This window comes from Dipodomys merriami, unplaced genomic scaffold (assembly GCF_024711535.1).
Source record: "Dipodomys merriami isolate MVZ:Mamm:240054 unplaced genomic scaffold, mDipMer1.0.p SCAF_7, whole genome shotgun sequence".
In the NCBI taxonomy this organism is placed as follows: Eukaryota; Metazoa; Chordata; class Mammalia; order Rodentia; family Heteromyidae; genus Dipodomys; species Dipodomys merriami.
Window position 1 is genome coordinate 15,226,647 of NW_027206290.1, and position 18,804 is coordinate 15,245,450.

Genomic DNA, 18,804 nt, shown 5'->3' on the forward strand with positions numbered 1-18,804 from the left:
ATTAGCTACTGTGACTCAATAATGATCAGAATAATAACCATAATAAAGACTATTGTCATTATTTGAGAGCCTATGCCTATGCTAATGAACATATTATAATAAATATTGATATCACTATGAAAGATATCTATTTTAAAGATAGGAAAACAAAGGTTCACAGAACCCAATTAATTTCTACAAAGTTAAACAGCTACTAAGTAGCAGGATCAGTATTTTACCTCCAACAAGTTTGCTTGCAATAAAATATAAGATACATTTACATGTAGGGGATCAATAATAGGGATAATTGTGGACTTTCCATCACAATTTTGGGGACAAAGATAATAGCATCTTTGTAGTTTTGAATTAAAATGCAACCAAAAAAACCCAGAACCTTCCATCCAGTGAAAACAGCCTTCAAGAGGAGATGAGAAATAAAGGCATACAAAATAAAGGCAATAAAAATAGGAGAATTCACCATTAGACAATTTCATTAAGAGAAATCTAAAGGAAGGTCCAAGACTCCAGGAAAACAACATTTAGAAATACAAATCTTGGGAGTAGAGGTATGGCTCCAAGTGGTTTGGTTTCAGTTTTGAGCAAAAAAGCCATTCAAGGGTATAAATCCCTAAATTCAAGCCCCACTTTTGTCAAAACAACAAAGCAAAACAAGAAAACCAGAACAAAAGATACTCTGAACTGAAGAATATCAGAAATACTTAAATAAAAATCATCCTTTTCATAATATATTTCTCTAATATACATATTTCATCTATATTAAAATAAATAATATTTTGTTTATATTAGAGTAAAAACAGGTTTGCATGAGGGATTAATAATGTGTGTAAATTTAATAAATAAAATAATGGTAGCATGAAATTCAAAGCATTGGTAAATTGGTCTCTCTGGCTCCAAGTTTCTTATATATGCTCCATATTTAACACAAATATTTATTTTATGGTACTTACAGAAAAAAATTGCTGATCCCTGACATAGAACAACTACTTACAAATAGTGAAAAGTACAGCTAAAAAATCAATAGATAAGATAATTTTTTCAATTTTTAATGCTGACAAAAGGCACTAAAGGTAGTAGCAAAAAGACATAAAAATAATAAAATACTAGACCCAAATCCAGTTATCAGTAATTTTAATAAATGAAAATGAGACAAATGCTAGAATTAAACGGTAGAGATGATCAGAATACAAAAGCAAGATACAAGTATAATATATTCAAAATAAATATGTAGATATGTGTAAGCTGAAAAAAAACAGCACGTGCCAGAAGATTGGAGAAATTATATGAGCAATCAAAGTAGATTTCAAAAGAAACAGTGTCATTAAAAATATTTTCATGAAAAACATATTTTTGGATGCTAAAACGGTAAGATGATCAGAAAGACATAATGATCACAAACATGAATAAAGTTGTAATTTTGAAATATTCAAAGCACAATGTGATAGAATTAAAGAGTAAAACAGAGCAGTACAAAAATCAGGATTTTTATATCCTAATATCATCAACTGATAGAATCAGTAGATAAGATATCAATGATGTATGACCAGTTATAATTTTTATATGATTTGGGAAACCAAAAGTATTGACTCAGACTTTGTAAGTTTGATCGTCCATTGTTTCATGTCTGAAAGATAAGGAAACTCTCTAAGGTTTTTTTTAAAACTTGTGTTTTGCTTTCTTAAGATCTCTCTCAGTTCAATTAAAGAGACATTGTAGGCATAGAGGTAAGTAAATATCAATAACTATTATAATCTCATTATTTAATGCCCAACCCATGTCATCTATAAGAGAATTTTACTCTTTCAGCAGTCTAGGAGACTTATTTGCTATGAGATAAAATTAAGAAATGACTCTAGAATCTTTTATTAGAATGAGGAAGGCAAACATTAAATATTACATTTCTCTAGGCTTAAAAGAAAAGTTAATGGTGTGGAAATGGTTAAGTGACTTTATTTCTGTGGGCCTCACTTTTCTTAAATGCAAAGAATGAACTTGAGTTCCCAATTTCTGCACTCACTGTAACATGCTTGCATAGAATACAACAAAATAATCAGAATCCACAGGAACAATGTTGACACTGAAATAATAATAATAAAACCCAGATGACAAAGCCTAAGACCCAAGGATGTATCTCTGGGAATGATTTCAGTTAGCAATATAATGTCGATCATTAGTGCTTGACTTGCCCAGTCTCTTTTCCCTCTAATCTGTTAGGTCTCTGGTGGTTTAGGTTTGACCAATGTTAAATGTAATGCTATTGTGGTAAATGACAGGCAGGGGGCAGCAGATTTAAATAGGAACAAGCAAATACTGTGACATTAGTGACATTACTACAACAGAAGATTTTATTCTGTCCTTTTCTAGCTCCTCAGCTGCAATCTATTTTCACTGTTATGTTTCCATAACTTTAAACTAGCTGAACAAGTATGTATGTCACATCAAAGTGTTATAAAAATTATGATTCAGAATGAAAGTGATTAAAATACTCATTTAAATATATGCTTTTATGTAATGTTATACATGGTACATATGCTTTTATATGCATATGTGCGCCCTTTTATTTAACACTTTTCTCTACTACTTCATGATTAAAATCACAGAACTTTTTATATCTAAGTGACAAAATGCATACTTCTAGTAAGATATTCAAAATTAGGAAAATATCTAGCATTGTAAAATACTAAAAGCTTTGGAGCAGTATAATGAGAAAGTATGCCACACTTGGCTCCATAGATACAAAAAGTATTCCTGGTGAGCTAAAAAGAAACTATCAAGAGACCTCAAAGAAGTTTCTTATATTGGTTTTATTATGTTCCATTACATTTGTGACACAATTTTATTTCAAAATGGGCTCATAGAAAACCTATTTTATCATCACTAGAATGAAATAAAAGTAACAGTTATCAACACCAGCCTATCCTAGAGTGGGTGAGTATCTTAAATAGTAACTTAATTTAGCTATTTAAAAAATAACATTAATTGAGTTTGCTGTAATAATAAAATAGTAACTTAATAAATTACAGTGAAAGAAAAGGATTTGTATTCTCTTAGTCCAACAGATTGAATGCCAAATAATAGTTATGTTAGAGATGAAAGATGTTTACTTCATAATTTATAGGTATACACCAACCTATCACATTACATAGTACAAATAAATATAACTTTCATTAGTCAGAAAATTCTCAAAGCATTGCATTAGGATCCTCAACTCCAAAGCAGATAAAAATTGTTTATAACTTGACTACTTTTTAATACTTACTGGCTTCCCTTGAACTCCTGTCTCTCCAGGGTGTCCAGTCTTACCCTATAGAAGAAAAAATATGCTTAGGTCAAGTAGCCCCCTACCAAAATAAGAGGAGAAAGAATCAAGAAAACAGATATTTACAATGTTCAAGTGAAATGTTTTACTACTTACAATAAGACCAGGAGGCCCTCGTTTCCCTTGATTTCCTTTCTCACCCTAACAAAATATCAATATCACATGAATTAGTTAAGAATTTGATGTATTGTCTTGCACATGTTAGTATACAGAAAAAAAACACTTGTCAAGGACATGGTTCAGTATTTTAAAATTCAAACTTACACCAGATAAACATTTACAATTCTATTTTGGTAAGGTATGTATCTTTTTTGGACATACCATTTTTTAAAGTAGGAAGCATGGACTCAATAACATGTAACTAACTGCATGTGAAACAAGGAAATTAGTGATTACCTGGGCACCTTGTGTACCTTGTTCCCCTGGGGAACCATCTGGTCCTCTTGGTCCCTAGAGATGAAAAAAATATATCCTGATGTTAACTTGAAATGCTCCCCTCCCTTTATTTCCTTTATGCTGTTATGTGTCTTTATAGACAAATACACTGTGCTGTTTTGAAATGGACAAACCTCTGCTTGTTTCATGCCCTCAACAAAGAAAAGAATACAACTGCAGTGTATATGGTTGAACCTTTTCTATGGGAAAATCAAGCCCATGGGATATTTTTGTTTTCTCTTTTTCCTCTTATTTATCTCTCTCCCTCTCTATCTCTTTGTCTCTCTCCCCACTCGCCTCTCTCTATGATAATACTAGAGTCTTTAACTCAGGGCCTGAGCTTTCTTGCTCATGGCTAGGGCTCTACCACTTGAGCCACAGTTCCACTTCTACCTTTTTAGTGGTTGATTAGACATAAAAGTCTCACGGATTTTCCTGCCTAGCTTTGAGCTACATCAGATCTCAGCCTCCTGAGTAGCTAAGATTACAGGCATGAGCGAGCCACTGGTGCCTGGCTCAGACCCATGTTTTGAAGATACTATACCAAGTAGTGAACCAAATGACTATAGAAAAAAGCCATCACAGTTGTTGAGGGGTCTGTAACATAAGTTTAGTATATGAGTATTTTATTCACTTTATCATGTACTTTATTATGTGTTATTATTAAGGTGCTATGCAGTAGGGTTGTCATTTTCATGTCAGTCAGTGAGTCCATTTCTTTTGGGGGGACAATGTCATCATCCCTTATATTGTTTTCCCCAGTTTCCCCCTCCCATCCTTGCACACAAATCACATAGGTCATTTCTCACATAGGGTATACTGAAGTGCATGACTGCATGTGTGCACCTTTCCCTTTTCTGCCCCCACTTATCACCCCTAAAAGAAAAAGTCCAAAACAGAAACAAGTACCACCACCACCACCAACAACAGCAGCAACAATAACAGAAAAAACTCATGTTTCCATTTCTTGGAGCTCATTTCAATAAATAGTATTTCAAATGTTTAGCAAGTTACTCCTTTGAGTCCCTCCTCTAAGGGTTTAGGATTCATTTTTGAAACAACTCTAAATTAATTGAAAAGTCTCTTTGTCTACATAGCCATGTTTTTTACACTTGAAATGGTGCTTTTCTCTCATGGTGTTAAAAAATGAATAATGCTGTGCACTTGCCGAACTATGGCAGGGGCCCAGAAAAGGGACAAGCAAGGCTGTTGTCAATATTCATGTAAAGTTAAAACACTCCAATATTTGTTCAAGGGTTTATCATAGATAAACATGAGTCATAAATTTTCCTGTCTAAAAATGATAACTTTTCTTGGAAGATCTTGAAGTCCCTTTTGAGGAATTTAATCCAGCCTGTAACTGAACTATAGTTGTGTATCTTTGTAACACTTAATACTATTTTTCCTTGGAGAAGCTTTCTCTTCTGAAACTTAAAGAATAGCAAGGTAAAGTATACAAGTGAAGGGGACATAGGGAGACACAAGAATGTCAAAGAGCAAGAGGAGATTCCAAAGAAGATGACCTTGGCATGCTTGCAATGGGAAAGATGCCACCATCTGGCAAAGATGTCAATCTGGCTAAAATGTAATATATATACATGTGAAATACCATGGTGAAAATCCTTTCTACAATGACTATGCATCAAAAACTAAAGAAAAAAAGAATGGTAGGAAAGGAAAACAGTTTCTACTGGGGGTCAGAAACTAAAAGGAGTGGAGAGGCTAACAGAGGATGAATGAGGGTGAATGTGGTTGAAATACTTTATACACTTATATATAAATAGGATGATGGAATTGTTTTAAGAAGGAAAAGGGGGAGATGAGAATGATGAAAGGGGTGAGTCTGAGTGAAGTCCTTTGCATGTATGTATGGGAATATCAGAATGAAAAACTGTCCTCACAATGAAAAAATACCTGATAATAAACTTTTCTTTGAAAACATGAATGGCTGTGCCAGGTGCTGGTGGCTCATGCGTCTAATCCTAGCTACTCAGGAGGATGAGATCTGAGGATCATAAAGACAGCCTGGGCAAGAAAGTCTGTGAGACTCTTATCTCCAATTAATTACCCCAAAATCTAAAAGTGGAGCTGTGGCCCAAGTGGTAGAATGCTTCAGTGGCCTTGAGCAAAAGAGCTCAGAGCTCAGAGATAAAAGCACAAGCCTTGAGTTGAAGCCACAGGACTGGCATAAACAAAGGAACAAAAACAGAAGTTCTATTTGTATCAGTTAGAAAACGGGAACGGGAAGGTGGCTCAGTGGTAGAGTGTTTGCCTTGCATTCATGAGGCCCTGGGTTTGATTCCTCAGCACCACATAAGCAGAAAAAGCCAGAAGTGGCACTATGTCTTAAGTGGTAGAGCTCTAGCCTTGAGCTGAAGAGCGGAGGGACAGCGCCCAGGCCCAGAGTTCAGGCCCCACAACCGACAAAAATTAAAAGAAAGGAAACAGGAATCACAGGTCATTTCTATACAGGAATACGTAAATCTCCTGATGATGCTTCAGCAGCATCTTTTGTTTTTTTTGGTTTTTTGTTTTTGTTTTTGTTAGTCATGGAGCTTGAACTCAGGGTTTGGGAGTTATCCCTACACTTTTGTGCATAAGACTACTGCTCTTTGAACCACAGATCCACATCTTGTTTTCCGGTATTTAATTGGAGATAAGGGTTTCACAGACTTTCCTACCTGGGCTGGCTGTGAACCATGATTCTCAGATCTCAGCCTCCTGAGTAGCTAGGATTACAATTGTGAGCCACTAATGTCCACCAAAGCAACATCTTTTATATCTTTTTTTAAGATAAGTTTCATTTAGCTTTTATATTTTTATGAGCTGTTTACTAAAACAGAGCTCTACCTGCATATTCTTAGGGTAACTATGACACTTAATCCTCTTCTTGGGCACATTATGGACTTGAAGAGAACATTCACACTCCATGAAAATCTAGAGTTCTACTAGTCCTATTTAAGTGCGAGTCATACCTCCAACCTACAATTTCTCCATCTGTAATCATCTGTACTCCATAATCTGCCCCTTACCTGTTCTATTTTACCATAAAAGACTGCAAAACTAACTCTTAATGTGCAACACATTTAAGATCAAGTTTAGAAGCACAGATTTAACTTAACAGGTCATTAATTACCAAAATCTTTTACTAAGGGCCTACTACAAGCTGGATATTGTTTTAGGCACAGATGACAAAGAAGAAAGAAGGAAAAAAATCCCTGAATTCATAAACAAGCCAATAGAAGAGTGACAAGTGAAAAGATCCCGAGATCAAAGCATACTTGAGCTTTTCAATGACTGAGTAACCGAAGATGAAATTAGTGACTGAAGGATGCCTGTACATTTGTAAGTGTGAAGATTCTTCACACTTTGTTCCCTCATCTTACAATTTCAACAGCCTTACAAACTGTAAATAATGCCACTATTGAAGAACCTCTATCTTGGCTGAGGGAAGATGAAATCTTACTTCTACCATTCTTTGTAAGACATTCGTCAAAGAATTAATATCCACAATATATAGCTCCAAAAATTAAACAACAAAAGAAAAAGAATCTATCTAATTGATAAATGGGCAATGGAGTGGAAGAGACTGGTCCAAATGCTGAAGGCATAGATGGAACAAATAATTAGAAATGTTAAGTTTGTTTAGAGTGGAGAGGGAGGAGTGATAGAAGAATAAGAATTTATTTCTAGAACATGATGAAATGGCTATTCACAAGACTGGTAAAAGAAATTGTTCTAGGTTTAAATGGTAGCAGCCACAAGGTAAAGTGCCATCTGACATATAGCTGTTAATTTATAATTTAAATAATTGGCCAGATGCTGGTAGCTCAAGCCTTTAGTCCTAGCTACTCAGGAGATCTGAGGATCACAGGTCAAAGACAGCACAGACAGGAAAGTTGGTGGCACTCTTATCTCCAACTAACCACCAGAAAACTAGAAGTTGTGCTGTGGCTCTGTGCAGAATGTTAGCCTTGAGTAAGAAGAGCTCAGGGACATCTCCCAGGCACTAAGTTCACGCTCCACAACCAACTAACTATACAACAAAATTTATTTGTTCTAAAAATTGCAAAGAAATTTCACTTTTCTGAATAAAATCAGATTTATTGACTACCTAGATATTAAGTGGAAAAGACTGCCTTCAGCTGGAAGAAAGTTTCATAATTAAATGCCAGTTTCTTATGACATATACATCTCCTATTGCCAATGTTGAATTATTCCAAATCCCACTTTTTAAAATCAGCCATGAGGCTTGAACTCTAGGTCTGAGCACTGTCCCTCAGCTCTTCAACTCAAAGTGAGCACTCTACCACTTGAACCACAGAACCACTTTCAGTTTTCTGGTGGTTTATTGGAGATAAGAGTTTCACAGCCTTTCCTGTGTGGGATGGCTTTGAACCGCGATCCTCAGATTTCAGCCTCCTGAGTAGCTAGGATTAAAGGCATGAGCCACCAGTGCCTGGCTCAAATCACACTTTTTTAAAATAAAGAAACTAAAATCTGTGGAGATTAAGTTTCCTTACTTAAAATGTCTAAAGTGTGAATAATTGTACTTCATTATACTTATATTTTTTCAAAGTTTAAAAAGGAGTAAATGTTAATTTATTTAGGAAGTGAATGCAGGTTATACCTGGAATCCAACAGACGTCTATAATTGAGTATTAAATATTCATAGTAAATTGATGATTGCTATCATTAAAAGGGTGTCTGTAAAATTAGCCACTCGTTTTGTTTTGTATTAAAATACTTTGTATGGTTACATGTTAAACATACTTTTACCTTGCTGTTACTATTATTATATGTGTATTTTTTTTTTTTTTTTGGTGGGTCGTGAGGCCCGAACTCTGGGCCTGGGCCCTGTCCTTCAGCTCTTCAGCTCAAGGCTAGCGCTCTACCACGAACCACAGTGCCACTTCCGGCTTTTTTTCATTTTTGCTTATGTGGTGCTGAGGAATCGAACCCAGGACCTCAGGCATGCAAGGCAAGCGCTCTACCACTGAGCCATCTTCCCAGCCCCTATATGTGTATTTGTGTATGAGAGTGGGATCTGGGTGAGGAGAGATAGACAGAGAGAGACAGAGGCAGAGAGAGTTAGTTGCTAGAGATGTAGCCAGGATCTTGATTATGTTAAGTAGGCATTCCACAATCATGGACCTTGAGCCTGAGTGTTGTTATGAGTTGTTTTTTGTTTTTACTGATGGCTACCTCACTACCACTTGAGTCACAGCTCTGCTTCTGGATTTTTGGTGGTTAATGGGAGATAAGAGTCTCACAGAATTTTCTGCCTAGACCTATCTTTGAGTTGTAGCCCTCAGATCTCAGCCTAGAATTACAAGTTGTAAGCCACTGGTGCTGAGCAAGAAGACTTTTAAGAGTCTTGAAGAAGAATTTTCAGGAATACTTTTATTTAAGACTTTTATGAGAATAGTAGGCCCATTTTTATTTCTGTAATAAACTATAATGAGCTAAGTATCTGAATGAAAGGAACAGCTGTATGCACTGAACAAATGTCTTCGTGACTTGGAGTCAATATGTTTATATTCATTTTAAGCCACATCTGTCTGTCTTGTATGACCCTTCTATTAATTTTAAATCACTCACATGCCTGATTGATGATGCCTAACAATCTCTCCTGGCTCTTGATTTAAACAGCTGGAACCAAATGTTTCATGAAACAAAACTAACATTATCAGTAATTTTGGGGGAAATATTCTTGTTCTAAACTTATTTCCAGGGAAGAAATCACCAGAGGAACTTTCCCTTATCACTTGGAATGCTCTAGAGCCTATGTACCATTGAATCTAAATACAAATACTACTGATGGCTGTCTTACTCCAACGGTAAGATTTCCTTGAAGGCTAAGTGTATGCGTAGTCATATCCATTTCTCTTCTCTCAGGAAACTTTAAAACCTTATGTATTTCTAGGATAGCTATTTTAATCTCCCTCACCAAATGTAGCTCAAATGGCACAGTCAGAATAACAAGTTATTCAGGTGCATGCCTCTGCACTGTCCCTCTAGAGAAAAAGCACAAGATATAAAGGCATTTCATTGATAAAGACCCAATTCACAGACTTGACAGAAGGTGAAGTTAAGCCTCTCTTGTGTGTCATTTCTCCTGTTTGGACATCTAGACAGAAATCTACTGGACAGATATCAAAACATCACTTCTTCCACTTAAAGCATCAAATACATGTAAATGGACAATAGTTAAGTCTACATGAAACCTCAGAACCCAACAGATCAAACTGCCATCTTTCTAGTACCAGAGTAGAGATTCTGTGACTTTATGTTGTCTACCTAAGAAAAATGACTTTGTGTACTATACTATTAATCTTTGGACTATTAAATTATTTTCTTCCCTTAACTGCTCTTCAGAAACAAAGCTTAGATTATATAAGATAAATAATGCTTTAAATGTATGTGTTACCTCCCTTCTAGGAGATATAAGAATAGTCTCTCAGCCAATTCTGCTACCTTTCAGCTATTGCAGAAAAAAGGTTTCATGACCTTCACTAAACAGGTTAGAAAAAATTATGAAACTAATTTGTTTATGCTGTTGCTTGAGATGAGAGAATGTTGTTGTTGCTGGCTTGGAATTTTTTTCCTGTTCTCTGGAAAATGTTAATATTGCACAATACTTCAAAAGCTACTAGAGGGTAAGCCATGCAACTGTAAAATCGATGTGTCTAGATTTAAGGGATAGTTAACTTGAGTCTTCCATGGACTAGCAGGGTCTCTGGCAAATTGTAGGGGATCTGCAAATGTTAGGAAGGCTAATGTGTGAAGAGCTGATGGACGGAAGGTAAGCAATAGGGCAGGCAGACTCCTCAAGGAGTGGTACCAGTGTTCATGATATTCATATGACCATTTGATAACTGTAAATCAGCCAAACAAGGAAGAGCATATAAGTGTGGGGTCTATATATGTGTCAGCATACTGACACAAGTGTGCTACAAATAGATTATAGATATGCTTAAAAATCGGATTCCTTTAGCCTTTGGAGTGGCAGGAAAAAGGTTGACACTAGCCAGACACATTTTTTTCTTAACATGGTGGGATAGACAAAAATTTTCATATTTTTGAGAGTGATATAAAAACCAAACATTTGGAAAGCTGGGTTTAGGATACTAAGATCACAATCACAGTAGAAGGATGGGAAAAGAAGGGAGTAGAAATAGATGCCAAATAGAATTTATATATTTTATTTTTATTGATGGGTGATGGGTGGATGGATGGGTAGATAGATAAATGGTTGGATGGGTAATGAGGGGATGGATACATGCATAAATGTGTGGATGGATGGATGCATGCGTGCATGCACGACAGTGCATACTCTCTTAGCTAAAGCAGACTGGACACTGAGTCAGACATTGCCTGACCCTAAGGCCAATGCCCCAGTGCATCTCATTTCATGACCAGGAGCCACTCTAAGGGACGTTGATGAGAGCCCGGGCCATCCATCCCTCCTTTGCCCTGAAGAAACAGAAACAAGCCAGCAAAGCTCACAGAACAATGAGAAAAAACGTCGCCCAGTTTCCACCCCTTGGTCCCCACCTGGCATGTCCACAACTTATTTGCAAGCCTTGCTGTTTGTTTATTCCTGAAGGCTTTCCAGAAAAATCCAGCCCCTGGTGGCTGAGCAGTGTTTCGGGGTCACCTGTGTCCCCAGAGCGCGCAGCAGCCGAGCCCGCGCAAGCCCACCGCAGACCCTAGCCAGTTTCTAACCGCAGCTCCCCCTCCAGCCCTTCGTCCAAAAGGACACGGTGCACGGAGTGGACAAGCCTTGCGGGGCTTGTGTCCCTTCTGCCCGGGCCTTGGGGGCCCCCGAAAAGCGGGTCCAGGTGTGGGGGCTGGAAGTTAGCAGAGATCAGAGGGGGGGGGGAACCATTCAGGCTAAGTTAGGGTCACTTATGACCTTCCGACCTCTTCCACTGAGTGACCCGAAAGTGCTTAGATTTGTGCCAACTCACAGCACTCTGCTACTTGACCCGCGCCTCCAGTCTGGCATTTGGCTGGTTCGTTGGAGAGAAGTCAGACTTTGCTGCCCAGGCTGGCTTTGAACCTCCAGCCTCAGATCTAAGAGCCAGGCCTGATAAGGCAGGTCCCACTGTCCTCCCCCAGCAGCCGCGTCTCGCGTGGCCCCCACCCACAGGCGTAGTTTTGTACAGAGTGGTTTCTGTCCCATGTGTCAGGGAAGGAGTGAATTTCCTGGACAATGTCACCCTTTTCTTTTTAACTTTATTGTGAGGGTGATGTACAGAGGAGTTACAGTTACATAAGTAAGCTAATGAGTACATTTCTTGTCAAACATCTTTACCTATTTCCTTTGCTCTCTTCCAGTTTTCCCTCCCATCCCCACCCACGAGTTTTATGGTTCATTTTCAAAATAGTGTCCAGTGAGTTATCAGGGCTGCATTTTTTGGTTCACCTTTAGTCTCTCCATTTCTGTGCCCCCTTTATACCTACTCTAAAAGACAGATAAACAACCAAGACAAAAAGAAAAAAAAACTAATTCTGATGTATACTTATTTGGCAGCAATTATTACAACACCTATGATTTAAAATGAATAAACATTTATTTCATTTCCTATACCTCTATTTTGTTTCTTATTGTTCTTACTATACCATTATGTTGCTTTTTAAATCTTTTGTGAGTAGAAATGTAATTTATATAAAGGCCTTTACATGTATAGTTCCCACAAAAGCTATAATTAAAGTCTGGGAATAAAGACAGAATCCTTTATGAGCTAGTGATATAGGTAAATATTAAATGGGAAAGTATGGTTTTGCAAGTGCAAAATATGAGTCATATTTTGATTAATGCCATAGTTTATCCAAATCAATGACAATAAAATTCTAATAATATGCAAACAAAATTCTAGGAACATGAACATTTTTTCCCCTGGTGTTAGTGACCAAAATTAATGTCTCATGCTTGCTAAGCAAATGCTCTACCTCTAAACTAAATCCTTGGTTGTAGTGGAGCTAATTTTGTTAAACACTTAATGTTTTGAAGTGATTGGGTACTTTCCTTGAACTTTCTTTTTTTTTTTTTTTTCCCTTGAACTTTCTTGCTCAAGGCTAGTGTTCTTTGAGCAACAGTTCTACTTCCAGATTTTTGTTGGTTAATTGGAGATAGTCTCACAGACTTTCCTAGCCAGACTGGGTTTAAACCATGATCCTCAGATCTCAGCCTCCTGAGTAGTTAGGATTACAGGTGTGAGCCACCAGTGCACAACACGAATTGGTTTTAAATATACTTCTTTTTATTACATGACTTACTCTTTGTCCTTTAGGACCTTGATTCCCAGGTGGTCCTCTTGCTCCCATATGACCCTACATGTTCAAATATAAAGTCAATTATTAAGTTCATAGAAATGTTGTCAGAATAGTCATAATTTTATTTAGTACATAATGTAAATTGTATTAGCAATTAAAATAATAACATTGATTAGTCTCCTTAAAAGACGTTTTAACGATTAAATGCCATTAATGTCTTGCTTTTTGTTTTGTTTTTTTGTCAGTCATGGGGCTTGAACTCTGGGCCTGGGCACTGTCCCTGAGCTTTTCAGCTCAAGGCAAGTGAGTTCTCTACCACTTGAGCCACAGCACCACTTCCAGTTTTCTGGTGGTTAATTGGAGATAAGAGTCTCATGGACATTCCTGCTTGGGCTGGCTTTGAACTGGGATCCTCAGATCTCAGCCTCCTGAGGAGCTAGGATTGCAGGCATGAGCCACTGGCACCCAGATTCTAATATCTTGCTTTATAAATATACTATTTGGAGCAGTGACATCTTTGGGTGTTTATACCCTGAAGAAAGAATAGGAAGCTTTTGTTATTCAGTGGGTATCGTTTTGGGGTAGAGAAAAAGGGAAGAAGATAACCATTCAGTCAGACTACTCTAAGCTGCCTCATCTGCAGTGTCTGTTTCTATTACCTCACATATTTAAGATAATTCCAGCATGTGAAAATAGACCTTTATGAAACCATGATAAATATCACAAACTGCCCCAAACTAATATGCCACAAAGTAGTCTTCAATGGAAATTGAGTTGCTATCTACTAAACATGATGATACTTTCCATTTTCAATAAAGGTTTAGCTAAATTTAGATTTATTTATTTGTGAACTTAAGTATCACAAGCATATTTCCAATTTTAGAAGCCAATGATATATTGTGAATATTTTTAAATTCAAGCATATTTTTAAATCCAAGGCATCAAAAATCTAGTATAAATCATTTCTGGTAAGGTAAGTCTTGTTCAAGAGACACGGAATTTTGTTTTCATAGTCATGTTTACAATAACTATCAAACTCTGAGAAACAAAACTTTGCCCCATTTGGAGCAAGATTTCATAGTTTTTCCATAAATAACAGATGAGAGTTTTTGTTTTCAAAACTCAAGCTTTCTTGAACCAAGGTATATTTCCTATGAATATGAATTGGCTTTTGAAGGATATCTGAAAATTTTAAGTACAACATGACAACTTGTGATTTGTTTACTCATCTGGTCTCAATTGTAGGTCAGATCAGTAAATCAAATTTCTTAGACATTATTATTCAGGTAAACTTTAAATGGGTTTAGTTTGATTAAAGAACTGGGACTGGTTAATACACTAAATTAAGATGAAGAAATCCAAGACACCACGAAATGTTCTAGAGTATTTATATAGTTTGGGAGCAAAGTAGTCACGACAACTTTGCACAAGACTTATTCCACATGAAGTTAAGGAAGGCAGTGCATCAAAGTTGATGGATTTAAAGGAAAATAAATATTGTGGACGGGCCTACTCTGTACTCACGGGTAATCCCAACAGCCCCATGGGTCCTGGAATTCCAGGAGGACCATCATATCCCTAGAATGTAAACAAAATTGGAAAGACATAGAACCAATTTCATAAGTTTAAGAAAAATCAATAAATAACAACAAAAGGGATAATTTGAGATTTCCCTGTCCCATTCAAGATGTGAGAGGCCATAAGGAAGTATTGTGCAGAAAGACCATAGAACATATATGAACAGTGTATCCATTTATTTGAAGTTCTTTGCTTAGAAAAGGAAATTACTATGTAGTGACTCATTACAGACCATTGAGAAGACAACATCATTTCATCTTCCCGACGGTTATGTTATCTTGTGCATGGATGTATGTTCTGACTTCCACATTATGAAATCAAATCATATCCTTTCCTGAGAGTTCAGGAAATTCTGTAATTGAGGAAAGCGAATGTGTACAAATATTCTGCCCTGTCAAAGTTGAGAAAGGCTACCCCCTTTATGATTTTAATACTAATTCTGATAATGTCTTAGAAGAAAATTATTCTTTTTTGGGGGGGGGGTCTGGTCGTGGGGCCTGAACTCAGCCTGGGCGCTGTCCCTCAGCTCTTCAGCTCACGGATAGCGCTCTACCACTTGAGCCACAGCGCCACTTCCGGCTTTTTTTCCCCCTGCTTATGTGATGCTGAGGAATTGAACCCAGGGCCTCATGCATACAAGGCAAGCACTCTACCACTGAGCCACCTTCCCAGACCCCGAAAATTATTCTTAAAATTGTGGGAATGTAGTTTCTTAGCAGTCAGCAACTGGAGAGTGCTTAAAAAATGGAGATTGCTATGGAGATTTTCTGATAACAAGTAAGTTTAAAATGAAGAATAACAAGTAGTATGTGCTGTATGAACCATAAGATCAATTACAATGTATTTTCTGTAAGAATGATTTGTTTTTATAACTGATAACAATAATTTCAGTCTCTATCATACTTAGAAACTATTTAATGAACTAAAAACTATAACCCAGATATAAAAACCTCTCAGCTCTTAGTATTTTTAAGATACAGAGAGTAAGGTAAATTTTAGGGCTGAGCTCTTAAGTGGCAAAATATTACCTCATGACTACAAATTCATATAAATGATATATAAATGATATATAAATGATATATAAATGATAAGTTGTATCAGAAAATGTACTATTTTGATTCCATTTTCTTCTAATCTACTTACCTAGTTTATGGTGGTTTAATTATCCTAAAACCAGATAATTATTTGATGAAGGCATTTATTATCATGCTTTCTAGAGTGTTGCTTCCAAATAGCATTAAAAAAATCGTAACAGAAATTCATTATAAAATGGCATCTTTTTCCACTTAAGTTCCAGTCATGACAATTGTATCTCTGAAATACCTTAGCTTTCTTGTCTGTATTGGAACTATTTTTTTCAAATCACTGAGCTCTTACCATAACGCCCTTTTCTCCCTGGGGACCCAGTGGGCCTGGACTTCCTCGATCTCCCTTTCAAAACAAAGATAAAGAGTAACAAAGTCATGTTATCTACTCATCACTGAAGGAAGGCTAGAAAATTAGCCAGAATTATATCTTAACATACATATCTCATCTTAATTTTTAATATTTTCAATTTATACATCCTGCTTTTCCCCTTAATATTGCAAGGTAGTACAATAGAAAAAAATCTCATGAAATTTTCAATGGAAAAAATAGTTTTACTAAAAGGAAGAAAATAGAAATTATAGGTAAGTTGAACTTAATATGAAGGATGTACCATGTTAAAATTTTATAAGTGAAAAATTTTATAAAGTATAAACATGAAAATAAAAAATGTCAAAATGTATTGAAAAATTTAATCTATATACCATTGTAAACAAGTTACGTTCATAGTCTATCAACCACAATTATGAACTATAGGAATAGTTCTGAAATTATAATAATCAAATCTACATAGATTAAAAGTACTAAACCAAGTCACATTAAAATGCTCAGCATTGTCACAATGTAAGTGTATGACTTAACCAAGCACTAAAATGTACTAGAATGAAAGAATTATAATACTATCTGAATATAATGTGAAAACTCATATTATTATATTGCTAGTAAAAAGCCAACAAGCATAAATCAAGGTATAATAAATAAGAAGAAACATTTCAAGAACAACTTAGAGTCCACTCTCGAGTAACTATAAGCATGATTTCGACAGAGATAAAACAATCCACAGACAACTCAATTTTAAACTTTGTGGTGCTTATTCTAACCTCTAGAACAGAAGAAATCAGCAAGGCTTACAGTCTGAGGTGACTGTAGAGAAAATGGGAATTCAACTGAGTCCAGCAATTGGTTTTGAATAAATAGGGAGAAAGCAAGGATACTCTAGAGATGAGAAAAAGGGGAATGGGAGTAATGCAGAAGAGATTGTGAAATATTTAAAGACATTCAAATTTACCTTCAACTGCTAACATAGATTTAACATTTTTGTAGTCACACAGGCTATTCATTTTCTTTTTTCTTTTCAGACCATATTTTTCTAATCAAGAGGGAACTTTGTAAAAAAAAATTAGAAGCAGAGATGGCAATTAGCTATATTTCAATATATTCAAGAGATTCAGTGGAGGTAATGTATTAAAGCTAAGAATAATTTCTCCTTTCAATAATGTCTCTTTTTGATTTAGACTGGACTCCTAATGATAAAACAAAACAATGAAAGCAATACCTTTTCACCAGTGCATCCGGTTATCCCTACTTCTCCAGGTAAACCAACAGGTCCCTGTTAGGAAAAAAATTAACAGAAAAATACATAAATGTTACATTGCTACTGTGGCATTCTGGTCATTTATATTAGTCATTAGTAGTAATATTATCCTCCTACATTTCATTTGGAGTAAAAGTCCTTCTTCTATAAGTACACAGCCTATTAAATTTATCAAAATTAATTTATTCAGTTGGCAAATGTATGAGAGCCTATGTTAGGAGGCAAGGAGTTTCCAATCCAAATACAAATCTACTTTTGTGATAGTCTGATAATCTACCAGATGTTATATCTTTCTGCTTGATGTATGTATATTAGCTTAATAAATTATTTTTTGTGATTTCCTTCTTTGAAAGGCTCAGTATATACTCTTTCATTCATTTATTCAGTTATTCACAAATGAGTTGGTGCCTTTAGTGTGAAAGATGATCTAGGTCTTGGATAAATGAGACAAAAAGTCTTCCAACACCGAAAGAAAAATGATTAAGTGAAAACTTAAATAAATATAAATTGTGATGTAAGCTCAAAAAAGAAAATTGTTATGATGCAGAGGTACAAGATAAAGAAACCATCTCTTTAAGCATCTTTCAGCAAAGATGGTTGAAAGATAGGTGTTGGTAATTCATACCTATAATCCTAACTACTTAAGAGATTGAGATCAAGTGGTAGAGTGCCAGACTTGAATGAAAAGGCTAAGAGACAGTGCTGAAGCTCTGAGTTTAAGCCTCATTACTGGTACACACACACATAATGCATTTGGTTGTACCAAAAACAAATGGACTAATGAAACCCATTTGAATCAACCTTGTATCCCATAAATGCTAGAATTACATACTTCTGAAGCTAGAATTTCTAGCTTCAGAAGACCTCAAAAACTCAAACATTCTTTTTCTTTTCTTCTTTTTTCTTTTGGTCATTTGTGGTGCTTGAACTCAGGGCCTGGGTGCTGTCTCTGAGCTTTAAGGCTAGTGCTTTACAACTTTCAGCCACAAGGCCACTTGCGGTTTTCTCACAGTTAATTGGAGATAAGAGTTTCACAGACTTTATTGTCCTGGCCGGCTTCAAACCATGATTCTCAGATCTCTTGAAGAGCTAGAATTATAGGTGTGTGTTATGGACCAGCTCAGCCGAAGCACTTGGACCGACGGGACAGGGATCTCGGGATAGGTGGGCAAGGAGTTGGCGCAGTGACAAACAGACACAGACTCAGAAGAGTTGCATCTGAGTGTATCTTTATTGAGGAGAATTAACATTTTTATACAATGTGTGATTGTGACATAGATTCTTTGTTTATTTAAGCATGTAATTAATTTTTAAGAAAAGCAAAGCATTAATGGGTTACATGGAAATTGATGACTATCCCACCAATTGTTTAAGCTAAGTGGTGCAGAACAAGTCTAGCACATTGTTTAATAGAATGCATCATCTATTCAGCCTTTTTATGTTTAATAATTAACAAACCTAAGACAGGGCTGTACTTATATTGTACTCTCTTTTTACATATATTTTCAAGTCC

The 18,804-nt window shown here is 36.0% G+C and overlaps 1 protein-coding gene across 1 annotated transcript in view; it reads right to left on the bottom strand.

Annotated features, from left to right (window-relative positions):
- Window positions 1–18,804, bottom strand: part of Col24a1 (collagen type XXIV alpha 1 chain) — a 286,389-nt gene that overhangs the window by 109,442 nt on the left and 158,143 nt on the right. Inside the window, exons 24-30 of the mRNA XM_070007045.1 lie at window positions 17,253–17,306; window positions 15,989–16,042; window positions 14,558–14,611; window positions 13,037–13,090; window positions 3,713–3,766; window positions 3,413–3,457; window positions 3,257–3,301 (exon numbers count right to left, since the gene is read on the bottom strand). Of these exons, the coding sequence (XP_069863146.1) occupies window positions 3,257–3,301; window positions 3,413–3,457; window positions 3,713–3,766; window positions 13,037–13,090; window positions 14,558–14,611; window positions 15,989–16,042; window positions 17,253–17,306 (360 nt within the window). The remainder of the gene's footprint in view (window positions 1–3,256; window positions 3,302–3,412; window positions 3,458–3,712; window positions 3,767–13,036; window positions 13,091–14,557; window positions 14,612–15,988; window positions 16,043–17,252; window positions 17,307–18,804) is intronic.